Below are 19,215 nucleotides of genomic sequence, written 5' to 3'. Positions count from 1 at the left end.
ATCAAGAGCAGGGAGAAAGAAGAGAACATTAAGTCAGAGAATGCAAAATGATTTGGCTAAAGATAGGGTTTCTAGAAAAATTCTTGGTATTGATATGCATTTTTATTATATATGGGTATGCGGGCGGACAGAATATTATCTGGACCTGCATACCCATATATTGCTATTTGCATGTATATGTACGGATAGCTATATGGGAACCCACCCGCCTGTGTTACTGTGCCAAAAATCTGCTCGTATCCCTTACATGCAGGCATATCTAAAAGGTGACCAATCAATAAGAGAAATAGAGTCAAACGTACAACTAAATGTTTTGGCCATAAAATGTAAGCATATACACTATTAACACTGAAAAAAAAACAAAAAAACACAAAAACACAAAAACCAAAACAAAACAAAAAAAAAAAAAAAAAAAAACAAAAAACACCAAAAAAAAAAAAAAGCACAAAAAAACATAGGGAGAGGACGGGCAGCCTGCAACGTGCTATTTCATGTTAGAAAGCCTTCACAGCATGAGATCCCATATCAACCTTAGGGTGTCTTTAAGCATATCCGAAACCGAACTAATCTCCACTGTCTCTTCCTGATAATTGAATAAGGTCATAAACACGTGAAGGATCATTAAGAAAATATAGAAATAAATGCAAAGAGAAACAGATAGATTGTTTGCTTAATATATACTCATCACAAATAATCTTCAATGTCAATTATGTTGAAGCTGAATAATTATCTAAATCCTGTGTTGTTGCTCATGACTGGTTTATTGTTGCCTACTCTACATGTGTGTGTGTGTATATATATATATATATATATTCATATGATCTTGCTTTTGAAAGTGTTGGTTTTATTTGGGGTCTGAAGTTGTAGACTAGTTTTAAAATAAATAAATAAATATATATATATAGAACAATTGACACGTTCAGCAAACATGGTTGAATGTTTAAGTACAAATTTGGATGGGGAATCCTCCTTTCTTCTTTTCTTTTTTGTTTATTGTTGGAAGCAGGGAAAAAATGATGCGCAGCAAAAGTAATTATAGGACATCTTGTAACTTTGGAAATTCAAGTAATTCAAAAATTCTGCAAAGATGATGCAAAATTTGAGCCTATTGCAGAAATCTAAGAGTTACTAGTACAGATATATATCTATTTAAATGAAGTTAGTGAAAGTCAGAGACATTTAGGTATTAATAAAACAAGAAAACACAGTAGAGTGCAGAAATTATCCACTTAAGAAGCAAGCAGAGACAGACATTACTACCTGTAATAATGAGACGATGTTTTTAACCTTCAAACTTATCTCCCTTGAAGCTTCCCCAGTTGAAGTTCTAAAATCAAATCTATCAGCATGTCTCACCTTCAGCCTCCTTGATGGACTTTTATAGGCTTTTGCTATTGTGTGCCAAACCCCAACCACAGAAAATCTATTTCCAGAAGACGCAAAACCCAGGGGCCATCTCAACCCACCCTTCACATCTGGATCTAAAACTGCAGAATTAATCAGATTTCTAATGCTTTCCATCTCTTCATCCTGGAAGAACAAATGAAATTACTTTGATCATGAATGTTAAGTCTCAGGTATAAGAAATAGCACAATAAAACTAACTTGAAATCTTGAATGGTTAAGCGGATTAGTCCCACCCCTATTTTCAATTTTTTCTTTTTATTGTTCTTTTTCTTTTTTGTTCAGGTTGCTTCATAGCAAATGAATATTATAATTAATATTTCCTACTAAAATATGTTGAGGGAAGAAATCAAAATTTGAATACGTTTTTTCAGTCAATAAATAAGTACACACAAAACTTACTTCAACAAACCTATAAAACTAAAACCTAAACATAAATATGCTTTTCATACACGTGCTTTTCATTTCTTGTTTGATATATAGGCATTGGCATGCACACACACGCAGAATGACTCGCATAACAATAGATAAATAATGGGAAAATTACATTTATCCCCCACGAACTGACACTCAACCTTAAGTAATTCAAATTCATTAAAAGCACAAAGGAGCGCTAGCCTAGTACACTAGAAGACTTCTTTCTCACTTGCCCTTCCGAACTTACACTCATGACACATAACCCCCTCCAACTATCAATTGTTAGTAAAAATACCCTTCCGTTAGCCGAGCGCATTAAAAGGGATGAAATTTGTAACACATGCCATACACGTGCTAATTTTTTACTTGAAATGACAAAAATGCTCTCAAAACCCCATCAAAGGAATCTCAAGGTAAATGCATTATCTTTCTATTAAGACAAGAGTTGACCGAACCACCTTAATTCTATGTCTCTCTTTCTTATTCTCAACACTTCCCTAGATTATGTTTTCTTACATAATATCAGAGCTATAGGCTAATGCCAATATTCGATCCTGTGCCAATTTTTTTTTTTTGGTTCACTCATCCTTTTGCATCTTCAATCATAACCAAAATCAAAATGCCCAAAATCAAAATCAAAATGCCCACATTGTTACAATTTTCCAAAGTGAGACTCAAATCTTTTTAGACTCACATGTTAACTCAACAATCTCCCATTCACGTGTGAGTCTATCACCACATTGCTACACTCCCCCTCAAACGGAAGCTTTTTCTCAATCTTATGGGCCCTCTTCAAGATCACTTGTGGCCCTACACCAAGGATTCTCGTTTGTACCTATATCATGAACCTTTGCCCCAAACTCCAAGGACCCCTGTCCATACTCGCTCCATACTCACACCTTGCACATTTGTCCTTACACCAAGAATCCTCGTACAAGCCCATGCCATGAACTTTTGCCTCTTACTCAAAGGACCCTCATCCATACTTGCACCTTACACATTTGTCCCTACTCCAGGGACCTTTGTTTGTGCTTGCACCACTCCACCATACCGCACACCACCATCAGCTCTTATATCACTTGTTACGAAGATTGATACTATTTGAGGAGTCTTTTAGTAAGCCCATAAGCATGTTGAGACACCACTCAACTCAAAAGCTTAAGCCTATGGCTTTGGGCCCAACATTGCTATATTAATCACTCAAACTGGTTACACTTTTCCAATGTGAGACTCAATCTTTTTATACTCACATGTGTAAACTCACACCATTTATTGAAGATGAGTCATAATTACATAATCTTTTCCCCGGTTTCCATTTTCAAGTCTTTGTGATTGCAACTAAAACTTGATTCAAAGAAACCTTATCCTATTTGCATATACTAATATCTATGTTCATCTAGAGGAAACTTTTTGTTAGAAATTTGGGTGGATACTGCCACATTTACCTGCCTGAAGTGACATAAACGCATACATATGTTTAACAATTAAAGATTATATCACCTTTTTTTTCTTTTCCAGATAAGGATTCAGATTAATAAAAGCTCTAGCGTAAAGATTCCACCCCTGTGAAATTTTTTTAATACCTATTAATATGAGCAGATATGGGGATGAACATGATCAATTTTTATGAAGTAATGTAAAAAGCAAGATATGACAGCGACTGTAACAAAGAAACTTACAGTGAGAGCTGTTAAGATGCCCTTGGTGTATAGCATCAGCCTTAGGTCTAAACTTTTATCAAGGCACGATGTGTCCACAACCATGTGACGCACCGGGTTTAGTTCAACCTACAGTGATGACAATTTCAACATAAGCCTCCAAACAATCGTTATAAACAATTGGAAGGAAATAGTAAAACTGACAAGATACAGGGGAGAAAATAAAGTCAGACCCTTTTTCTTTTTAGCCAAACATTAGAAGAACCTTACTAAATCTCCAACTTTCAAGGGAAGAGAAATCCACTTGGCTTAAAAGGGCAGCAATTTAGGAAGCTAAACCTAGCCAGCAGTTATTCCTATTATGCACTTTACAGTACATTGAGGTATTTTTAACGTAGAATTAACAAAACAGGAAAACTAACAAATCATCATCTCTCCAACCTAATACAGCTATGTGCATTGATTTTAAGCTGAAACTTGCCTTATAAAGCTGAAGCTTTTTATGTTCTTTCATCACACTACATTTGCAAGAAAGAGTTGAATCCGGTTGTGTGGCATCAGACAACTATACAACATGAGAAAATAAATTGAGGTAGTCAGTAGCCAACTGAATCAAAAGTGTAAACAGCGTGAATCTGAACCTACTAAGCAGAGGTATATAGCAAGAAATACCTTCACATGGTATAAATCTTTCTCTTCTTCAAAGTCAACTTCAATCTTTCTGCCAACTTCCCCCATGATGTTTTCCGCGAATGAATTAGGAACACTTGTGTAAAATGATCTTTTCAATTTTCTCAATGTGGTTTCTCCAGCCAAATCCATTGTGGTAGTTTCCTGGCTGATTGAAGGGCTTCTGCGTGACAAAGATCTAGGTAATTATTGCTTTTTTTATAACTAATCAAAATATCATTGAAAAGCGCAAAAGGCACAACCCAACTTAAGAAGTATACAAGAGATACACCAAGCTAGAAAGAGAAGATTAAAAAAATAAACAAGAAAATCATAAAAACTAAGCGAATTAAGATCTAAAGCAATTGTCTCGTGATAAAGACTTTTGAAAAAGCAAAACTTTTGTCCACCACCATTCTCTTGCGGTTTTAACAACTTCTATAATTTATTTCCCTCCAAAGACACCACAAAAGGCAAGACGGAACCATCTTCCACATTGATGCATTTTGAGGCTACCGCACAACCATCTCCAACAAGCAAAAAGGTCTACTACTCTCCTAGGCATAACCCAAGCTAACCCAACACAACTGAAAATATCAATCTAAAAAGCACTGACAATCTTACAATGGAGTGGAAAGTAATCCAAAAACTCTCTACTTCTCTTACACATGCAACACCAATCTACAACAATGGGTTGACCCATGATTGACCCGTTTATTAAGCGGGTCAAGAGGGTTGACTCATTTATGCCAAATCCTAACCCTCTAATGTCGTGTCGGAATTCGCGGGTCGTGTCAAAATTTGTCAATCCTAAGTCACATGCAAGGTCGTCCCCGTTCAAATGGACCGTGTCTCATTCAAACTAGTTTCAAATTATTTGAGATGCGGTGTCCTACATGACAAGTTCAATTGGTGTTCAAACGAGTTTCCTCATTCGAATGAGTTGCCTTGTCCAAACACGGCTCGGGTCATTTGAACACAAACCTCTAAGTGTTCTGTATTCCGTTTTTCTTCCATTCCAATCACATCTCGCCTAGTCCTTCCTAGTTATCGACCCTACACATTTTCTTGCCTTAATCTCGCTTTCAAAGTTGTTACATCCATGATCCATAATACTCATGCTCTTGGAGTGAGAAATTTTCTTTATTCTGAACTAAATTTTCATGGGGTGCCAAAAAATAAGAAAACATTGCTATTTAAGTAAGGCAGATTAACCAAATGAAGCAATAACTAACAAAAACTCACAGAAAAAGCAATTACCCATGAAAAAGAATTTTCCCAAATCTAGCAACCAGCGTTGGCTTGACGCTTTCCAACTTTTGGCAAACCACTTCATTCCGCAAATTCTCAAAAGAGGAAAGCAGGTTCGGCAGGACATTTTCTGCAATAGACTCCCATGGCTTCCTCATACAACTTCCTCCCACTTGCGCACTCTCAACTAACCAAAACCGAGAAACCCATTATTAATCAGCAATTCCAGAGACAAAACGAGAGCAGCAAAATGGTACCCACCACTAACATTTACCTGGATTTCGGTTCGCCAAAGCAAGGGGTTTTCCCCCGAATTTTCTCTCAATAAACTCCATGGGAACTGGCTCGAGATGTACGGAAGATGGAAATTGGTTGTTGTCATCCAAACCAACTGCAAACCATAAGGTTACAGCCCGGCCTGCATAGACAATCTTAAAGCTTCTTCCTTGATTAGATTTGGATGAACTCGTATCAAGATTTCTCCTGAATTCACGAGGAAGGGATTCTGGTATTGGTGAGGGCCTATCAGGGTCCTTCGACTGCCGCTTGTGTGGGGGAATGTAAGACATGGAACGGTATAGCAATTAGGCGCTAAAACAAAAGTGTATGAAAGAGTGGAATGGAATTGAAGAAGAGAGATGCTTTTATTTTGTAGTGCACAAAACCTTCAATACGTGTACAGCAAGTTGTTTCTTGTATAAGCAATCGAGATAGACAAATTGAGAAGTGAGTCCCACCTTCACTACGTTCACAGCAAGTTGCTTCTTTGACTCGTACAATCTTTTTTTACTTGAATAATTTTTTTTCTACTTTTTTTTTTTTTTTTTTTTTTTAGAGAAATGCTAGATGTACTAAATCTTTTACCAAGAGATGAGAACCAAGATGATGTTGAGCTTATTCATTAGAATTAATCAAAATAATTAATAAAAATAAATGCTACGAGTACCAATAAATTAGCTCTGCATCATCTTGGTAGAAAAATTTGTACCCCTAGCATTTTTCTTTTGCTTTTCTTCAATCTGAAAGGGAGACCCATAGCCGATATGAGCAAAGAGATGCTCACCAATCACCATAATAGAGGTGACGTATCAACAAATGGAGCATTACGATTTTCATGATGGGCCTTTATACTTGAAAAATGCTAAAAAAAAAAAAAAAAAAACCTCTAAGTTTATATTCCTAAACGTTTAATATTTTTAACATGACAAAAAATTTATTAAATTTTGAATTCAATAATAATTTTCGCTGACATCTCAAAGAATAAGCATTTAAAAGTGTAAATTTAAAAATTTGTGTACCATTTCTCTTTATACTTCAAAAGTTGGTCTTCTTTTTCTCAAACTGCCGGAGTTCGACGGATCTTCACTGGACTACCCATTGACAGTCGACGGCCGTTTTTCGCTATCGTTCATTTTAAGTAAGAGTTAAACGCTAAAAAAAAAATGTTTCAAGTGTCAAAAATGGTAGTTTGACAGAGTAAGTGCCAAAAAAAAAAAAAAAAAATGCTAGGGGTACAAATTTTTCTATCAAGAGATGGGTACCAAGATGATGTGGAGCTTATTCATTAGAGATAATCAAAATAATTAATAAAAATAAATGCTACGAGTACCAATAAATAAGCTCCACATCATCTTGGTACTCATCTCTTGGTAAAAGATTTAGTACATCTAGCATTTCTCTTTTACTTTCACACTTTTTTTTTTTGAAAGGTTAAAACTTTCTCAAATTTCAAATATCACTTTAAACATTATTATAATTTATCAACAACACAAATTTCACACAAATGACACAAAATTTGTACAAAATTTCAAATTTGTCTTTACTTCTTCTTTAGGCTTCAGTTCTCACGATTCACATCTTAAAAAAATAAAAATAAAAGTTCTCACGGTTCACCAAATTTGTACAAAATTTGAGTCTTTTCTCCTTATAAGTCAATGAGTCAATAGTTTATCGGTGTAAATTTTTTTATCCTATTTTATATTGTACTCTCTTCTCTTGAGTCTAGACACTTCTTCCGAAAGTTATCTTATTTTTTTATTGTACTCTCTTCTTTAGTTCTCTAGACTCTTCTTCCAAACAGTGTGAGAGACGGAGAGTCCTCTTCTAAAATCCAATCGTGACGTCCTCTTCACTTCTTCTTCATACTTCGGTTCAAGTTTTCAGTTTTCCCCCCTAGGTCGTAACCCCATTCACGTTTTCAGTTCTCTTCTTCAGTTCTTTATCATATGACCGGAAAAAATAAACAAAATATTAAGGTTTGAGAACTTACAAAGTTAAAATGAATTGGAAGCACTAAACGCTGAACTAGTGGCTGACTGTCGGTGGGATCAAAGTCATCAGACAGTGACAATCTACAGAAGATGAGGTTTAAGAGGGGTTTTTCTAGGTTTAATTAGGTAAGGTGATTTTTTTGAAATTTTGTTCTCTATTTGTTTTTGTTTATGCTTGTGGTCCTGTGGAATGTAGTTTGGCGAAAGAGCTTTTTATAGGTTTAATTGGGTAAGGCAAATTGGTTGTGTTGGAAGGCCCCCGTTAAGTGCTTTGTGACGGCTTTTGATTTCTATAGTAAATCTGTGGATTGTAGAGGGATTTTTTTTAGGTTGATTTGGTTAAGGCAAAAAAAATAATTGGGTAAGGCCCAAATTAATTTGTTGAGAAAGGGCCAATGGGCTAAAATAATTTTTTAAATTTTTTTTTTTTCAACCAAATAATTTTTTTTTTCAACCATGCCCCCCCCCCCCCCCCTCCGTCTCTGTTATCGAGGCAGAAATGATGCATGGGATGACTATGGCGGTACTTTTGTGTACACAAGAAGTGCGGCTTTGCCAGAAAGCATTGTTCCTGAACTTGAAAAAGCAGCTAAGAGCGAAGGACGTGACTTTAACACATTCATAAAAACGAATAATACTTGCGGTCCGGAGCCTACCATTGGAGAGAGGCTTGAGAAGACAGTAGAGGAAGGGGAGAAGACCATTATAAAGGAAGTTGAAGAGATAGAAGAGGAAGTTAATAGAATAGAAGAAAAGAGTTTTTCTTAGTTCAGTTATTCTGTTGTATTAGTTTCATCAGTTAGTTCAGAGTTAGTTTTCATTTCTGGCTTGTATTCTCGGCCTATATATATATTTGTAAAGCTTGACTCTTTCAGTTAACGCAATTCATTCAATAAGAATTCTTTCTCTCCATTTCTCTGTTTTCCGCATTCTCTCTCTATTCTTTCCAGAACTTGACATGGTATCAGAGCCCACAACAATGGCGCTTGAAAACTCTTCTTCCTCGTCGGAAATTCCTTCTGATAACATTCCTTTCACAAACACTGAAAATCCTCCTCTTCAATTCAATGTTCCACCTTCAATCTTCACCAATCCAGCCAGTCCCTTCTACTTGCCTCAAGGCAAAAGTCCAGGAGCAATTCTCATCTCTTAGCCGCTCATTGGTGAAAACTACAATACCTGGAGCCGATCGATGCTGATGGCTCTCATTACCAAGAACAAATTGGCATTCGTTGATGGAAATCTTTCTCAACCCTCGATCGATGCTGGTATCGAGTATCACGCCTGGATCCGTTGTAATAATATGATCTTGTCTTGGATTCTCAACTTCGTCTCCAAAGAGATTGCTACGAGTATCATCTATATCGATACATGTCATGGCATGTGGATTGACCTAAAGGAGTGTTTTCTCAGAAGAACGGACCTAGGGTTTTTCAGCTGCAGAAATCAATTTCGGCACTTTCTCAAGACAATTCCTCTGTAAGTTCATATTTCACTCAGCTCAAATCTTTATGGGATGAGCTGAGCAATTACCACCCGATTCCTTCCTGTTCTTGTGGTGGTATGAAAATTGTTGCCAAACACTATCATCAGGAATATGTTTATCAATTCCTGATGGGACTCAATGAGTCTTTTGCTGCAATTCGTGATCAGATTCTTCTCATGGAGCCTCTGCCTTCTGTTAACAAGGTCTTCTCCATGATCACTCAAGAAGAAAAGCAGCAGGAAATTTTTGTTAAGACACAGGCTTTCAACCTCGATTCTACTGCTCTTATGACTACACCAGTAAATCGGTTTGTCAAGCAGTCATATCGGAAGGACAAGCTGGTTTGTACTCACTGTGGAGTACCTGGACATACAGCCGATAAGTGTTATCAACTTCATGGCTGTCCTCCGGGGTTTAAGTTTACCAAGAACCTCAAGAAGTCTTCTTCTTCACATTCTGCCAACAATGTGCAAGGCACAATCTGCAAGCTGTTCCTCAGTTGACTATCACGCCTGCTCAATGTCAACAACTTCTCTCTCTGTTGCAGCAACAATCTGTTGTTCAACAGCCCTTTGCTAACATGGCAGGTAGTATTACTACCACCTCCTCTGCTCCAGCTTCCACTTCTTCCTCTGTAACAGGTTCTATTTCTCTCTTTTTTTTCTCTTTTTTTTCTTTTTTTTTTTTTTTTTTTTTTTATCTTAATCCTAAACATTCAGTTTTTTCTTCAATTTCTATTCCAAAATTTTCATCTTCTTGTTCCAAATCCACTCCCTGGATTATTGATACAGGGGCAACTGATCATATGATCAATTGTCCATCCCTTTTCACTACTATAACTGCTATAGTTTCTACATTTGTTAAGCTTCCAAATGGTTCTGTGGTTCCTGTCTCACACACAGGAACCGTAGTCATTTCAGCTAATCTTGCATTGACTGATGTTTTGTGTGTTCCTTCTACTTTTAATCTTATTTCAACTAGCAAAATTATCAAATTTTTGTAAGCTTGTCTAATCTTTCTTGCTGGTTTTTGTTTTATCCAAAATTTGTGCCCTTGGAGAACGATTGGAGTGGGTAGAGAGGAAGGTGGCTTATTCTACTTGCTGCAGGAACCAAAGGTTTTTTCCACACCATCTTCATCCTATACCACTTGTTTTAGCTCAATAAAAACTTCTTTGAATGATGTATGGCATTATAGATTAGGTCATCCATCAATCACCCGAATGCATTTGTTGCATAATAAATTTCCTGAGATTTATTGTAATTCTCATGATACTTGTACAGTTTGTCCTTTAGCTAGACAACATCGTCTTCCTTTTCCTGTACACACAAATCTGAGTTGTATGCCTTTTGAAATAATCCATTGTGACATTTAGGGGCCAATGGCCACTCCTTCAATAAATGGTTCACGTTTCTTCCTTACTATTGTTGATGACCATACTCGTTTTACTTGGATTCACTTGATGAAATCTAAAGCACAAACTCGTTCCTTGATACAATCTTTCTTTCATTTTGTTCAAACTCAAATTAATCTCAAAATTAAATGCCTACGTTCTGACAATGGTTCAAAATTTAAAATGGATGATTTTTTCTCTTCTCATGGCACCATTCATCAATTAAGTTATGTTGAAACTCCACAACAAAATGTTGTTGTGGAGCGCAAACATCAACATTTGTTGAATGTTGCTAGGGCTTTGCGATTTCAATCTCAAGTTCCCATCCATTTTTGGGGTGAATGTATTCTAACAGCTACCCATCTTATTAATTGAATTCCAACTCCTATTTTATCCAATAGAACCCCTCATGAAATCCTTTTTTCCATTCAACTTTCATACTCTCATCTCAAAGTTTTTGGATGTCTAGCATATATTTCTACTTTATCTAGACATAGAACCAAATTTGATCCTCGGGCTACCCCTTGTATTTTCATTGGTTATCCCTTTGGCACAAAAGGATATAAATTTTTGAACTTGCATACACAATCTGTTGTTGTTTCCCGAGATGCTGGCGCCAAAAACTTGTTGTGCAAATTATAATACTCGCAAGTGCACGAATCGTTTGCAATATAGCGTTATGCAAGTGCGAGGTCGATCCCACAGGGAATTGTGTTGTGAAAATTAATCTCTATTCAAACTAATCCTATTTTAACCTAGTTCCAAATTTAGGGGTTTTTGATAAAATAAAACATAAACAAAATTAATAAAAATAAAGGGGTCTAGGGTTTTGGAATCCACACTCACCAAATCACAACAACATAATCTCATGCTCATCACACATATTTCGAATTCTTTCAAACCAATCTTAGGTATGTTCTACTTTTGCTTCAAAAATAGTTTAAATCATTCAAAGAATCTATTCTTCCACAAATCACAAAAGATATCTAGTTTCAACTAAATCATCAAATGTATCCATAGAATGAAACACAATGAATATCCAACATACATGAAAACCCAAGCCATCAATTTAATGAAACTATATTAAATCATCACTTGTATCCGGAAATCACAAGAGATATTCAAAAATAATCTCAAAAACCGAAATAGAACAATGAGAAATCAAGCCCATAAACTCAAATAGCATAAACAAGCATGAAACTCAGCTTCTACTGGTGAGGTTTCATCCTCAACCCTAGATGAAAGTATTAGCTAGACATGAATAAAGAAAGCATAAATAAACTAGAAGAATGCATTAAAAACGAATAAACTTACAAAAGATTGAAGTTCTAGGTCAAAATCGACCCAAAAACCCTAAGATACAGTGAAATCGGCCCCTAGGGCACTCCTAAACGGCCTCATCCGCGGCTCTCTCTCTAAAAATGAGAAAAGAATGGTATTTATAGAGTTAGCTAGGGTTTCTGAAATTCCAGCTCCGCATAAATTCGATCGATCGATTTTATAATCGATCGATCGACATCAGGAAAATTTCGATAGATCGAACTTGAGATTCGATCGATCGACTTCACAGCAATTCCAAATCTCCAGCTTTTATGCATTTTCACTTGGAAATAACCATTTTTCTCTTTATGTCCTGTAAAAACGTAAAATCACCAAAACTAAACAAAACATCAGAAAGTAATAAAGCTAAAGGTTTAACTAATGAAAATTAAGGGGTCCAAATATACACTTTTTGGCACTCATCAAATACCCCCAAACTTACATTTTGCTAGTCCTTTAGCAAACAAAATGAAAAACAAAATCAAAGCATGAAACAGAAGTCCTCTTTCGTAGGAGAAACGATTGCATTTAGCATATGCAACAAGCCTTTTAAACCCCTAGGACTCCCTAGTGGACTAGTGAAGTCTCGTAAGGGTTTGCCAGAAATGATACCCACAAACATTGAAACACTGTGTTGTCAACAAGAAAGAATTTTTACACAAACCATGGTTCATACGTCATTGGCATGCTTAAAAAGACAAACCCTATCATAAACATCAACAGGGGATCCAACATCAAATCACTCATAAATGGACAGTTAAGAGATCACATTTTCTCAAAAAGTGTAGAGTGAAATCAACATGCAATTATGAGGTTTCATTTTAATCTCAAGATAAGCACTTCAAAAATCATTGGAATCCCTATCAAATGAAACAACTAAGGCAAGATATGCAAACTATTTTATTTTATTTTATTTATATATTTTTTTGTTTTTATATGTTGGCTGTGCAATGCTCGGCTCCCTTAAGCTTTCTAATTGACCCATGTAACGAGTGTTGGGCCAGTGGCTCCCAAACCAGATGGTCTTAGGGCACTAGATGTAGAAACATCCCTAAGAGCTTAATTACTCAAGTCAAAAAGGTTACGAAGCCAAACTAGCCATACAATTAACCAAATTGAAATTCTCACCTTTTGATGCGAACACTCAATGCTTAGTGAGGCAAGAGGCCCGGTTACTCAGTGAAAAACTCAAAATGATCTTATATATATATATATATATATATATATATATATATATATATATATATATATATATATATATATATATATTGTATAAATAAATATAAATATCTTGCAAGCCAAGGTTATTTATCAATAGGTCATCCAACAATTCTCAAAACACACAGTTAAGCACAAATTCATACCCCACAGATTATATGCTAATATGCTCGTGATAATTCAACTCAAACAAGTGAAGTCTCACTAGCTCAAAAATAAGTCAAAAGATTCAGATTCCCAAAGACATGATGTATTCAAAACTTTAAGCAAGCCGATGAAATGCAAACCACAGCTATGGCTTAACTCAAACTTGACAACATAATTTTTTATTTTTTATTTTTTTTAGAACAAAAAGACAACTAAAGATAACTAAACAAACAGAAAAAATAAATAAACAAACAAACAGACAAGTGTTTTTCCATACCCCCAAACTTGAATTACACATTGTCCTCAACATGTAGTGTAGAAATACATTACCAGAAGTAAAGAAAAATCAAGGTGTGAAAAAGGTCAAGGCATCCCCCAAACTTAAACACTAAAACGCCTATCAACAAAAACTAACAGCAATATTTTCTCATAGAAACAAACATCAAAAGGTTAATTGCTGTCAGAAACAAAAATAAAATAACAAGAAATGAAATGAAAAATGAAAGAAATTAAATGTACAGAAAGTAAAAAGGGAAAAGAAAATTTACAGCGCCTTCCCCGATCATGTTGATGTCCAACCAATCCCTTCCACCCTTTCTTCTTTAAAATTTGATATCCCTCGGGTGGAATGATGAAGGAATGAGCTTCAGTACTTATTTCCTGGTCGTTGGACGAATTTGGATTTAACAGGGGCGCTGTGTGCTCAAGGTGCTCCTCTCTTCCTTCCCCTCCGATGCTATTCATAGTTTCTTCACTCTCCAATATGGTGATGACAGGGGCATGCTCATGATCAGAATGACTAGTATCATCCTCATCAATCATGTAGTGCCCTTGAGCCATCAGCTGATTTTGAAGCTCTTCTTCCTCTATTCTGGTGACTTCAGCAACCAGATATTCCATCTGTCCTTCTATCCTAGCAATCGCTTGAGTGTTTTCCATAGTAGCATTCTTCATGTCACTAATAGCCCGGCCTGTGAGCTCTATGAAGACCTTGAGAGTGTCTTCCAAAGTGGACTGTGAGGAAGAAGCTGGATAATTGTAGGATGAAGGATGATAAGATTGGTTATTGAACTGCGGATACTCGGGATGGTGTGGATCAAGGTATAGGGGAGCACTATTTCCCATGGCTCGAGCTTGCCACGAGAAATCAGGATGATTGCTCCAGTCCGGGTTGTAAAAATTGGGATTTGCATTAAATCCCGGACTAGAGAAATTGGGGTTCATTTGCTCATAAGAAAGATTGCAGAATTGTCCCCAGGAGGGACAACTACTAGCACTATGATAAGGATCGTAGCAATATGAACATGGTTCATGTGGGTTGAAACTGTAAGGGTAGTTGGTTGGAGCAAGTGTCCTACCACTAGGTGAAGCATGTTGTGCAGAAAAATCACTATAATTATCAAAATAAAAATCCATACTTCACTTGCACCCTATAGCATGCAAATATCCCACAAAAGAAATGAACCAAATGTGTTTGTTTGTTTGTTTTTTTTTTTTTTTTTTTTTTTTTTTTTTTTTTTTCATTTTTCTGTTGCTTAGAAAATTCGCACGATCGAAGTAAAGTTCGATCAATCAAGTTTCGATCGATCGAATTACTTCTACATCGATCGAATTTATATAGGGCGAATGCTTTCTCGATCGATCGAATTGATACTCGATCGATCGACTTCGCAGGGCACTCAGAAAGTGTAGAAATAGAACCGGGAACACAATTTTTTTTTTTTTTTTTTTTTTTGAACGAAAACAAAAACAAAACAACAAATATATGAAAGAAAAATTTATCTAAACTAGTAGAAAAATAAAATCAATTCAAACAAAAATCAATTTCCACAAACTAAACAATTCTCCGACAACGGCGCCAAAAACTTGTTGTGCAAATTATAATACTCGCAAGTGCACGAATCGTTTGCAATATAGCGTTATGCAAGTGCGAGGTCGATCCCACAGGGAATTATGTTGCGAAAATTAATCTCTATTCAAACTAATCCTATTTTAACCTAGTTTCAAATTTAGGGGTTTTTGATAAAATAAAACATAAACAAAATTAATGAAAATAAAGGAGTCTAGGGTTTTGGAATCCACACTCACCAAATCACAACAACATAATCTCATGCTCATCACACATATTTCGAATTCTTTCAAACCAATCTTAGGTATGTTCTACTTTTGCTTCAAAAATAGTTTAAATCATTCAATGAATCCATTATTTCACAAATCACAAAAGATATCTAGTTTCAACTAAATCATCAAATGTATCTATAGAATGAAACACAATGAATATCCAACATACATGAAACCCCAAGCCATCAATTTAATGAAACTATATCAAATCATCACTTGTATCCGGAAATCACAAGAGATATCCAAAAATAATCTCAAAAACCGAAATAGAACAATGAGAAATCAAGCTCATAAACTCAAATAGCATAAACAAGCATGAAACTCAGTTTCTATTCACTGGTGAGGTTTCATCCTCAACCCTAGATGAAAGTATTAGCTAGACATGAACAAAGAAAGCATAAATAAACTACAAGAATGCATTAAAAATGAATAAACTTACAAAAGATTGAAGTTCTAGGTCAAAATCGACCAAAAAACCATAAGATACAGTGAAATTGGCCCCTAGGGCACTCCTAAGCGGCCTCCTCCGCGGCTCTCTCTCTAAAAATGAGAAAAGAATGGTATTTATAGAATTAGTTAGGGTTTCTGAAATTCCAGCTCCGCATAAATTCGATCGATCGATTTTATAATCGATCGATCGACATCGGGAAAATTTCGATCGATCGAACTTGAGATTCGATCAATCGACTTCACAGCAATTCCAAATCTCCAGCTTTTATGCATTTTCACTTGGAAATAACCATTTTTCTCTTTATGTCCTACAAAAACGTAAAATCACCAAAACTAAACAAAACATCAGAAAGTAAAAAAGTTAAAGGTTTAACTAATGAAAATTAAGGGGTTCAAATATACACTTTTTGGCACTCATCATCTTTCATGAACAAATATTTCATTTTGCCATTAATTTCACACAAGCTTCTAGTGATGGTTGTTTGTCATCTTCTACATCATCTAATTCATCACTTCCTTTACCTATTTCTGTTGACAATTTTTCAGATTTTCCAGTTTTTCTACCTTCTTCATCACATGCACCTTATCAACACTCACATATCCCCATCTCATTTTCACCATAATTCAGCACCACCTGAATCTCATCCAACTCCACATATATCTTTTAGTCCAGTACCTATTTCTCAACCAGAAACCTCAGACATTCAGTCTTTATCTTATCATCCAAATTCAAAAATACAGCCTTTGGATGTTCCTCTTCCACCCTTATCTCAACCTTCTAATCTTCGAAAATCCACAAGGGTTAAAACTCAGCCTCGGTACATGCAAAACTACCATTGTCAATTGGCTTCTTCTTTCCCATCTCTATCTTCTTCTACAACACAAAATTCAGGTATTCCTTATTCCTTGTCTAATTACATTTCTTATGATAATTTGTCTCCTGCTTATAAACACTTTTGTTCTTCAATTTATGCTCAATCCGAACCTTCCTTTTATCATGAGGCTGTTAAGTTTGAGTCTTGGCGTGAGGCTATGTCAGCTGAGATTTCAGCTTTGGAGGCTAATAATACTTGGGTTGTTTGTGATCTCCCACCTCATAAACATCCAATCGGGTGTAAGTGGGTTTATAAAATTAAACATAGAGCTGATGGTAGTATTGAAAGGTATAAGGCTAGGTTAGTTGCTAAGGGATACACTCAATTTGAGGGATTGGATTATCATGACACATTCTCTCCCGTATCAAAAATGACCATTGTTCGTTGTTTTTTAGCTTTATCTGCTGCCAAGAATTGGTTTTTACACCAATTAGATGTAAATAATGCTTTCTTGTATGGTGAATTACATGATGAAGTTTACATGAAAATGCCTCCTGGTTTTGGTGTTAAGGGGGAGTCTAAAGTGTGTAGGTTTACAAAATCTCTCTATGGTTTAAAGCAAGCCTCAAGGAAATGGTTTTCAAAATTTTCATCAACTCTTCTTGATCTTGGTTTTATCCAATCAAAGGCAGACTATTCCTTATTCACTCGCGTGCAAGGATCATCTTTTCTTGCCTTACTCATTTATGTTGATGATGTGGCCATTGCAAGCAATGATTCTGTTGCTATATCTTCTTTCATTACTTTGCTGAATGATAAGTTTAAACTCAAGGATTTGGGTCCCTTGAAATACTTTCTTGGTTTAGAAATTGCTCGGTCTTATAGTGGAATTTCTGTTAGCCAACGAAAGTATGCTTTAGAGATTTTGGAGGATTCTGGCTTGCTAGCTTCAAAACCTATTCAATTTCCTATGGAGCATAATTTAAAGTTGTCTAGGGATGATGGTGTTCTTCTCTCTGATCCTACAGTTTATAGGAGATTGATTGGTCATCTCCTCTACTTGACTATTACTCAGCCCGGCCTAGCTTATTCAGTTCAGACTTTAAGTCAATTTATGGATAAACCGAGACAACCTCATCTTGATGCAGCTCAACGGGTTCTTAGATATATTAAATTTGCTCCAACTCAAGGTCTTTTCTTTCCTGCAAAGTCAAATATGCATCTCAAAGCTTTTTGTGATGCTGATTGGGCAGGATGCATGGATACTCGAAAATATATCACAAGATATTGGGTTTTTCTTGGTGATTCTCTTGTTTCATGGAAGTCTAAGAAGCAACAGACTGTTTCTCGTTCATCAGCTGAATTTGAATATAGATCTATGGTTGCCACATGTTGTGAACTTATGTTGGCTTATTTCCTTACTTAAGGATTTGTTGGTTCCTCATTCACAACCTAGTTTCTTATACTGTGACAGTCAAGCAGCACTTCACATTGCTGTCAATCCGGTGTACCACGAACGGACGAAGCATATAGAAATAGATTGTCATCTTATTCGGGAAAAAATTCAGCATGGCATCATTAAGACTTTCCATGTTTCCTCTCAACATCAGCTTGCGGATATTCTCACTAAACCGCTTGGCTGTATTCTTTTTCATCAGTTGCTGTCCAAGATGTCTGTCAAAGACATATGCCATCCATCTTGAGGGGGAGTAATGGAATTGAAGAAAAGAATTTTTCTTAGTTTAGTTATTCTATTGTATTAGTTTCATCAGTTAGTTCAGAGTTAGTTTTCATTTTTGGCTTGTATTCTCGGCCTATATATATTTGTAAAGCTTGACTCTTTCAGTTAACCCAATTCATTCAATAAGAATTCTTTCTCTCCATTTCTCTGTTTTCCGCATTCTCTCTCTATTCTTTCCAGAACTTGACAGAAGTTGAGAAGGTTGGAAAGACTGAAAGGACCTTGTTGGAGAGGTTAGCATAAGGATTTAGAGTGCTTCAAGAAGTTGAGCAAAATTTCGCAAGAGAGCTAAGCAAAGAAGAGATGGATATATTAAACGAGCTAAAGATGGAGGCAACGGAGGTAGAAAAGCTCTTTGGAAAAGCACTGCCGATTAGGAAGCTTAGATAGATTTCATTTTGAAATAGAATGAGTTCATTGTTTACACCACACATAGTTGCTTTCATTTTTTTTTCTTTGAAAAATGTAATTTGATCTTGCATCCATACACTTCTTTCACTTGGTAGAAGATGAAATGCAATTTTATAATTTTTTCACGTATATACTTTTTTCATCTAAGTTCTCAGATCAAGAGCAGTGAGAAAGAAGAGAAAATTAAGTCAGATAATGCAAAATGATCTGGCTAAAGATAGGGTTTCTAGAAAAATCCTTGGTATTAATATACATTTTATTATATATGGGTATGCTGGCAAAGTGATCTGGCTAAAGATAGGGTTTCTAGAATAATCCTTGGTATCAATATACATTTTTATTATATATGGGTATGCGGGCAGACAGAATATTATCTGCTCCAGCAAACCCATATATTGCTATTGGCATGTACATGTACAGATAGCTATATGGGAACCCACCCGC

At 35.8% G+C, this 19,215-nt stretch overlaps 1 protein-coding gene across 2 annotated transcripts; it reads right to left on the bottom strand.

The window, feature by feature from the left end:
• Window positions 1–256: 256 nt before the first annotated feature.
• On the bottom strand, window positions 257–6,075 carry LOC133851337 (uncharacterized). Of its 2 annotated transcripts, none has more exons than XM_062287700.1 (7): window positions 5,674–6,075; window positions 5,409–5,586; window positions 4,152–4,332; window positions 3,961–4,044; window positions 3,501–3,608; window positions 1,261–1,530; window positions 257–583 (listed from the first exon to the last, which is right to left on the bottom strand). In XM_062287700.1, the coding sequence occupies exons 1-7, from the start codon at window positions 5,966–5,968 to the stop codon at window positions 506–508; spliced, it is 1,194 nt and encodes a 397-aa protein (XP_062143684.1). In that variant the 5' UTR covers window positions 5,969–6,075; the 3' UTR covers window positions 257–505. The 2 variants fall into 2 exon arrangements, with proteins under 2 accessions (XP_062143684.1, XP_062143685.1); XM_062287701.1 differs by having other exon boundaries at window positions 4,152–4,329; window positions 5,674–6,069.
• Between the last annotated feature and the right edge of the window lie 13,140 nt (window positions 6,076–19,215).

Source organism: Alnus glutinosa, chromosome 12, assembly GCF_958979055.1.
Source record: "Alnus glutinosa chromosome 12, dhAlnGlut1.1, whole genome shotgun sequence".
NCBI lineage: Eukaryota > Viridiplantae > Streptophyta > Magnoliopsida > Fagales > Betulaceae > Alnus > Alnus glutinosa.
Note: the sequence above shows the minus strand (reverse complement) of the source record. Positions and strands in the feature narration are given on the sequence as shown.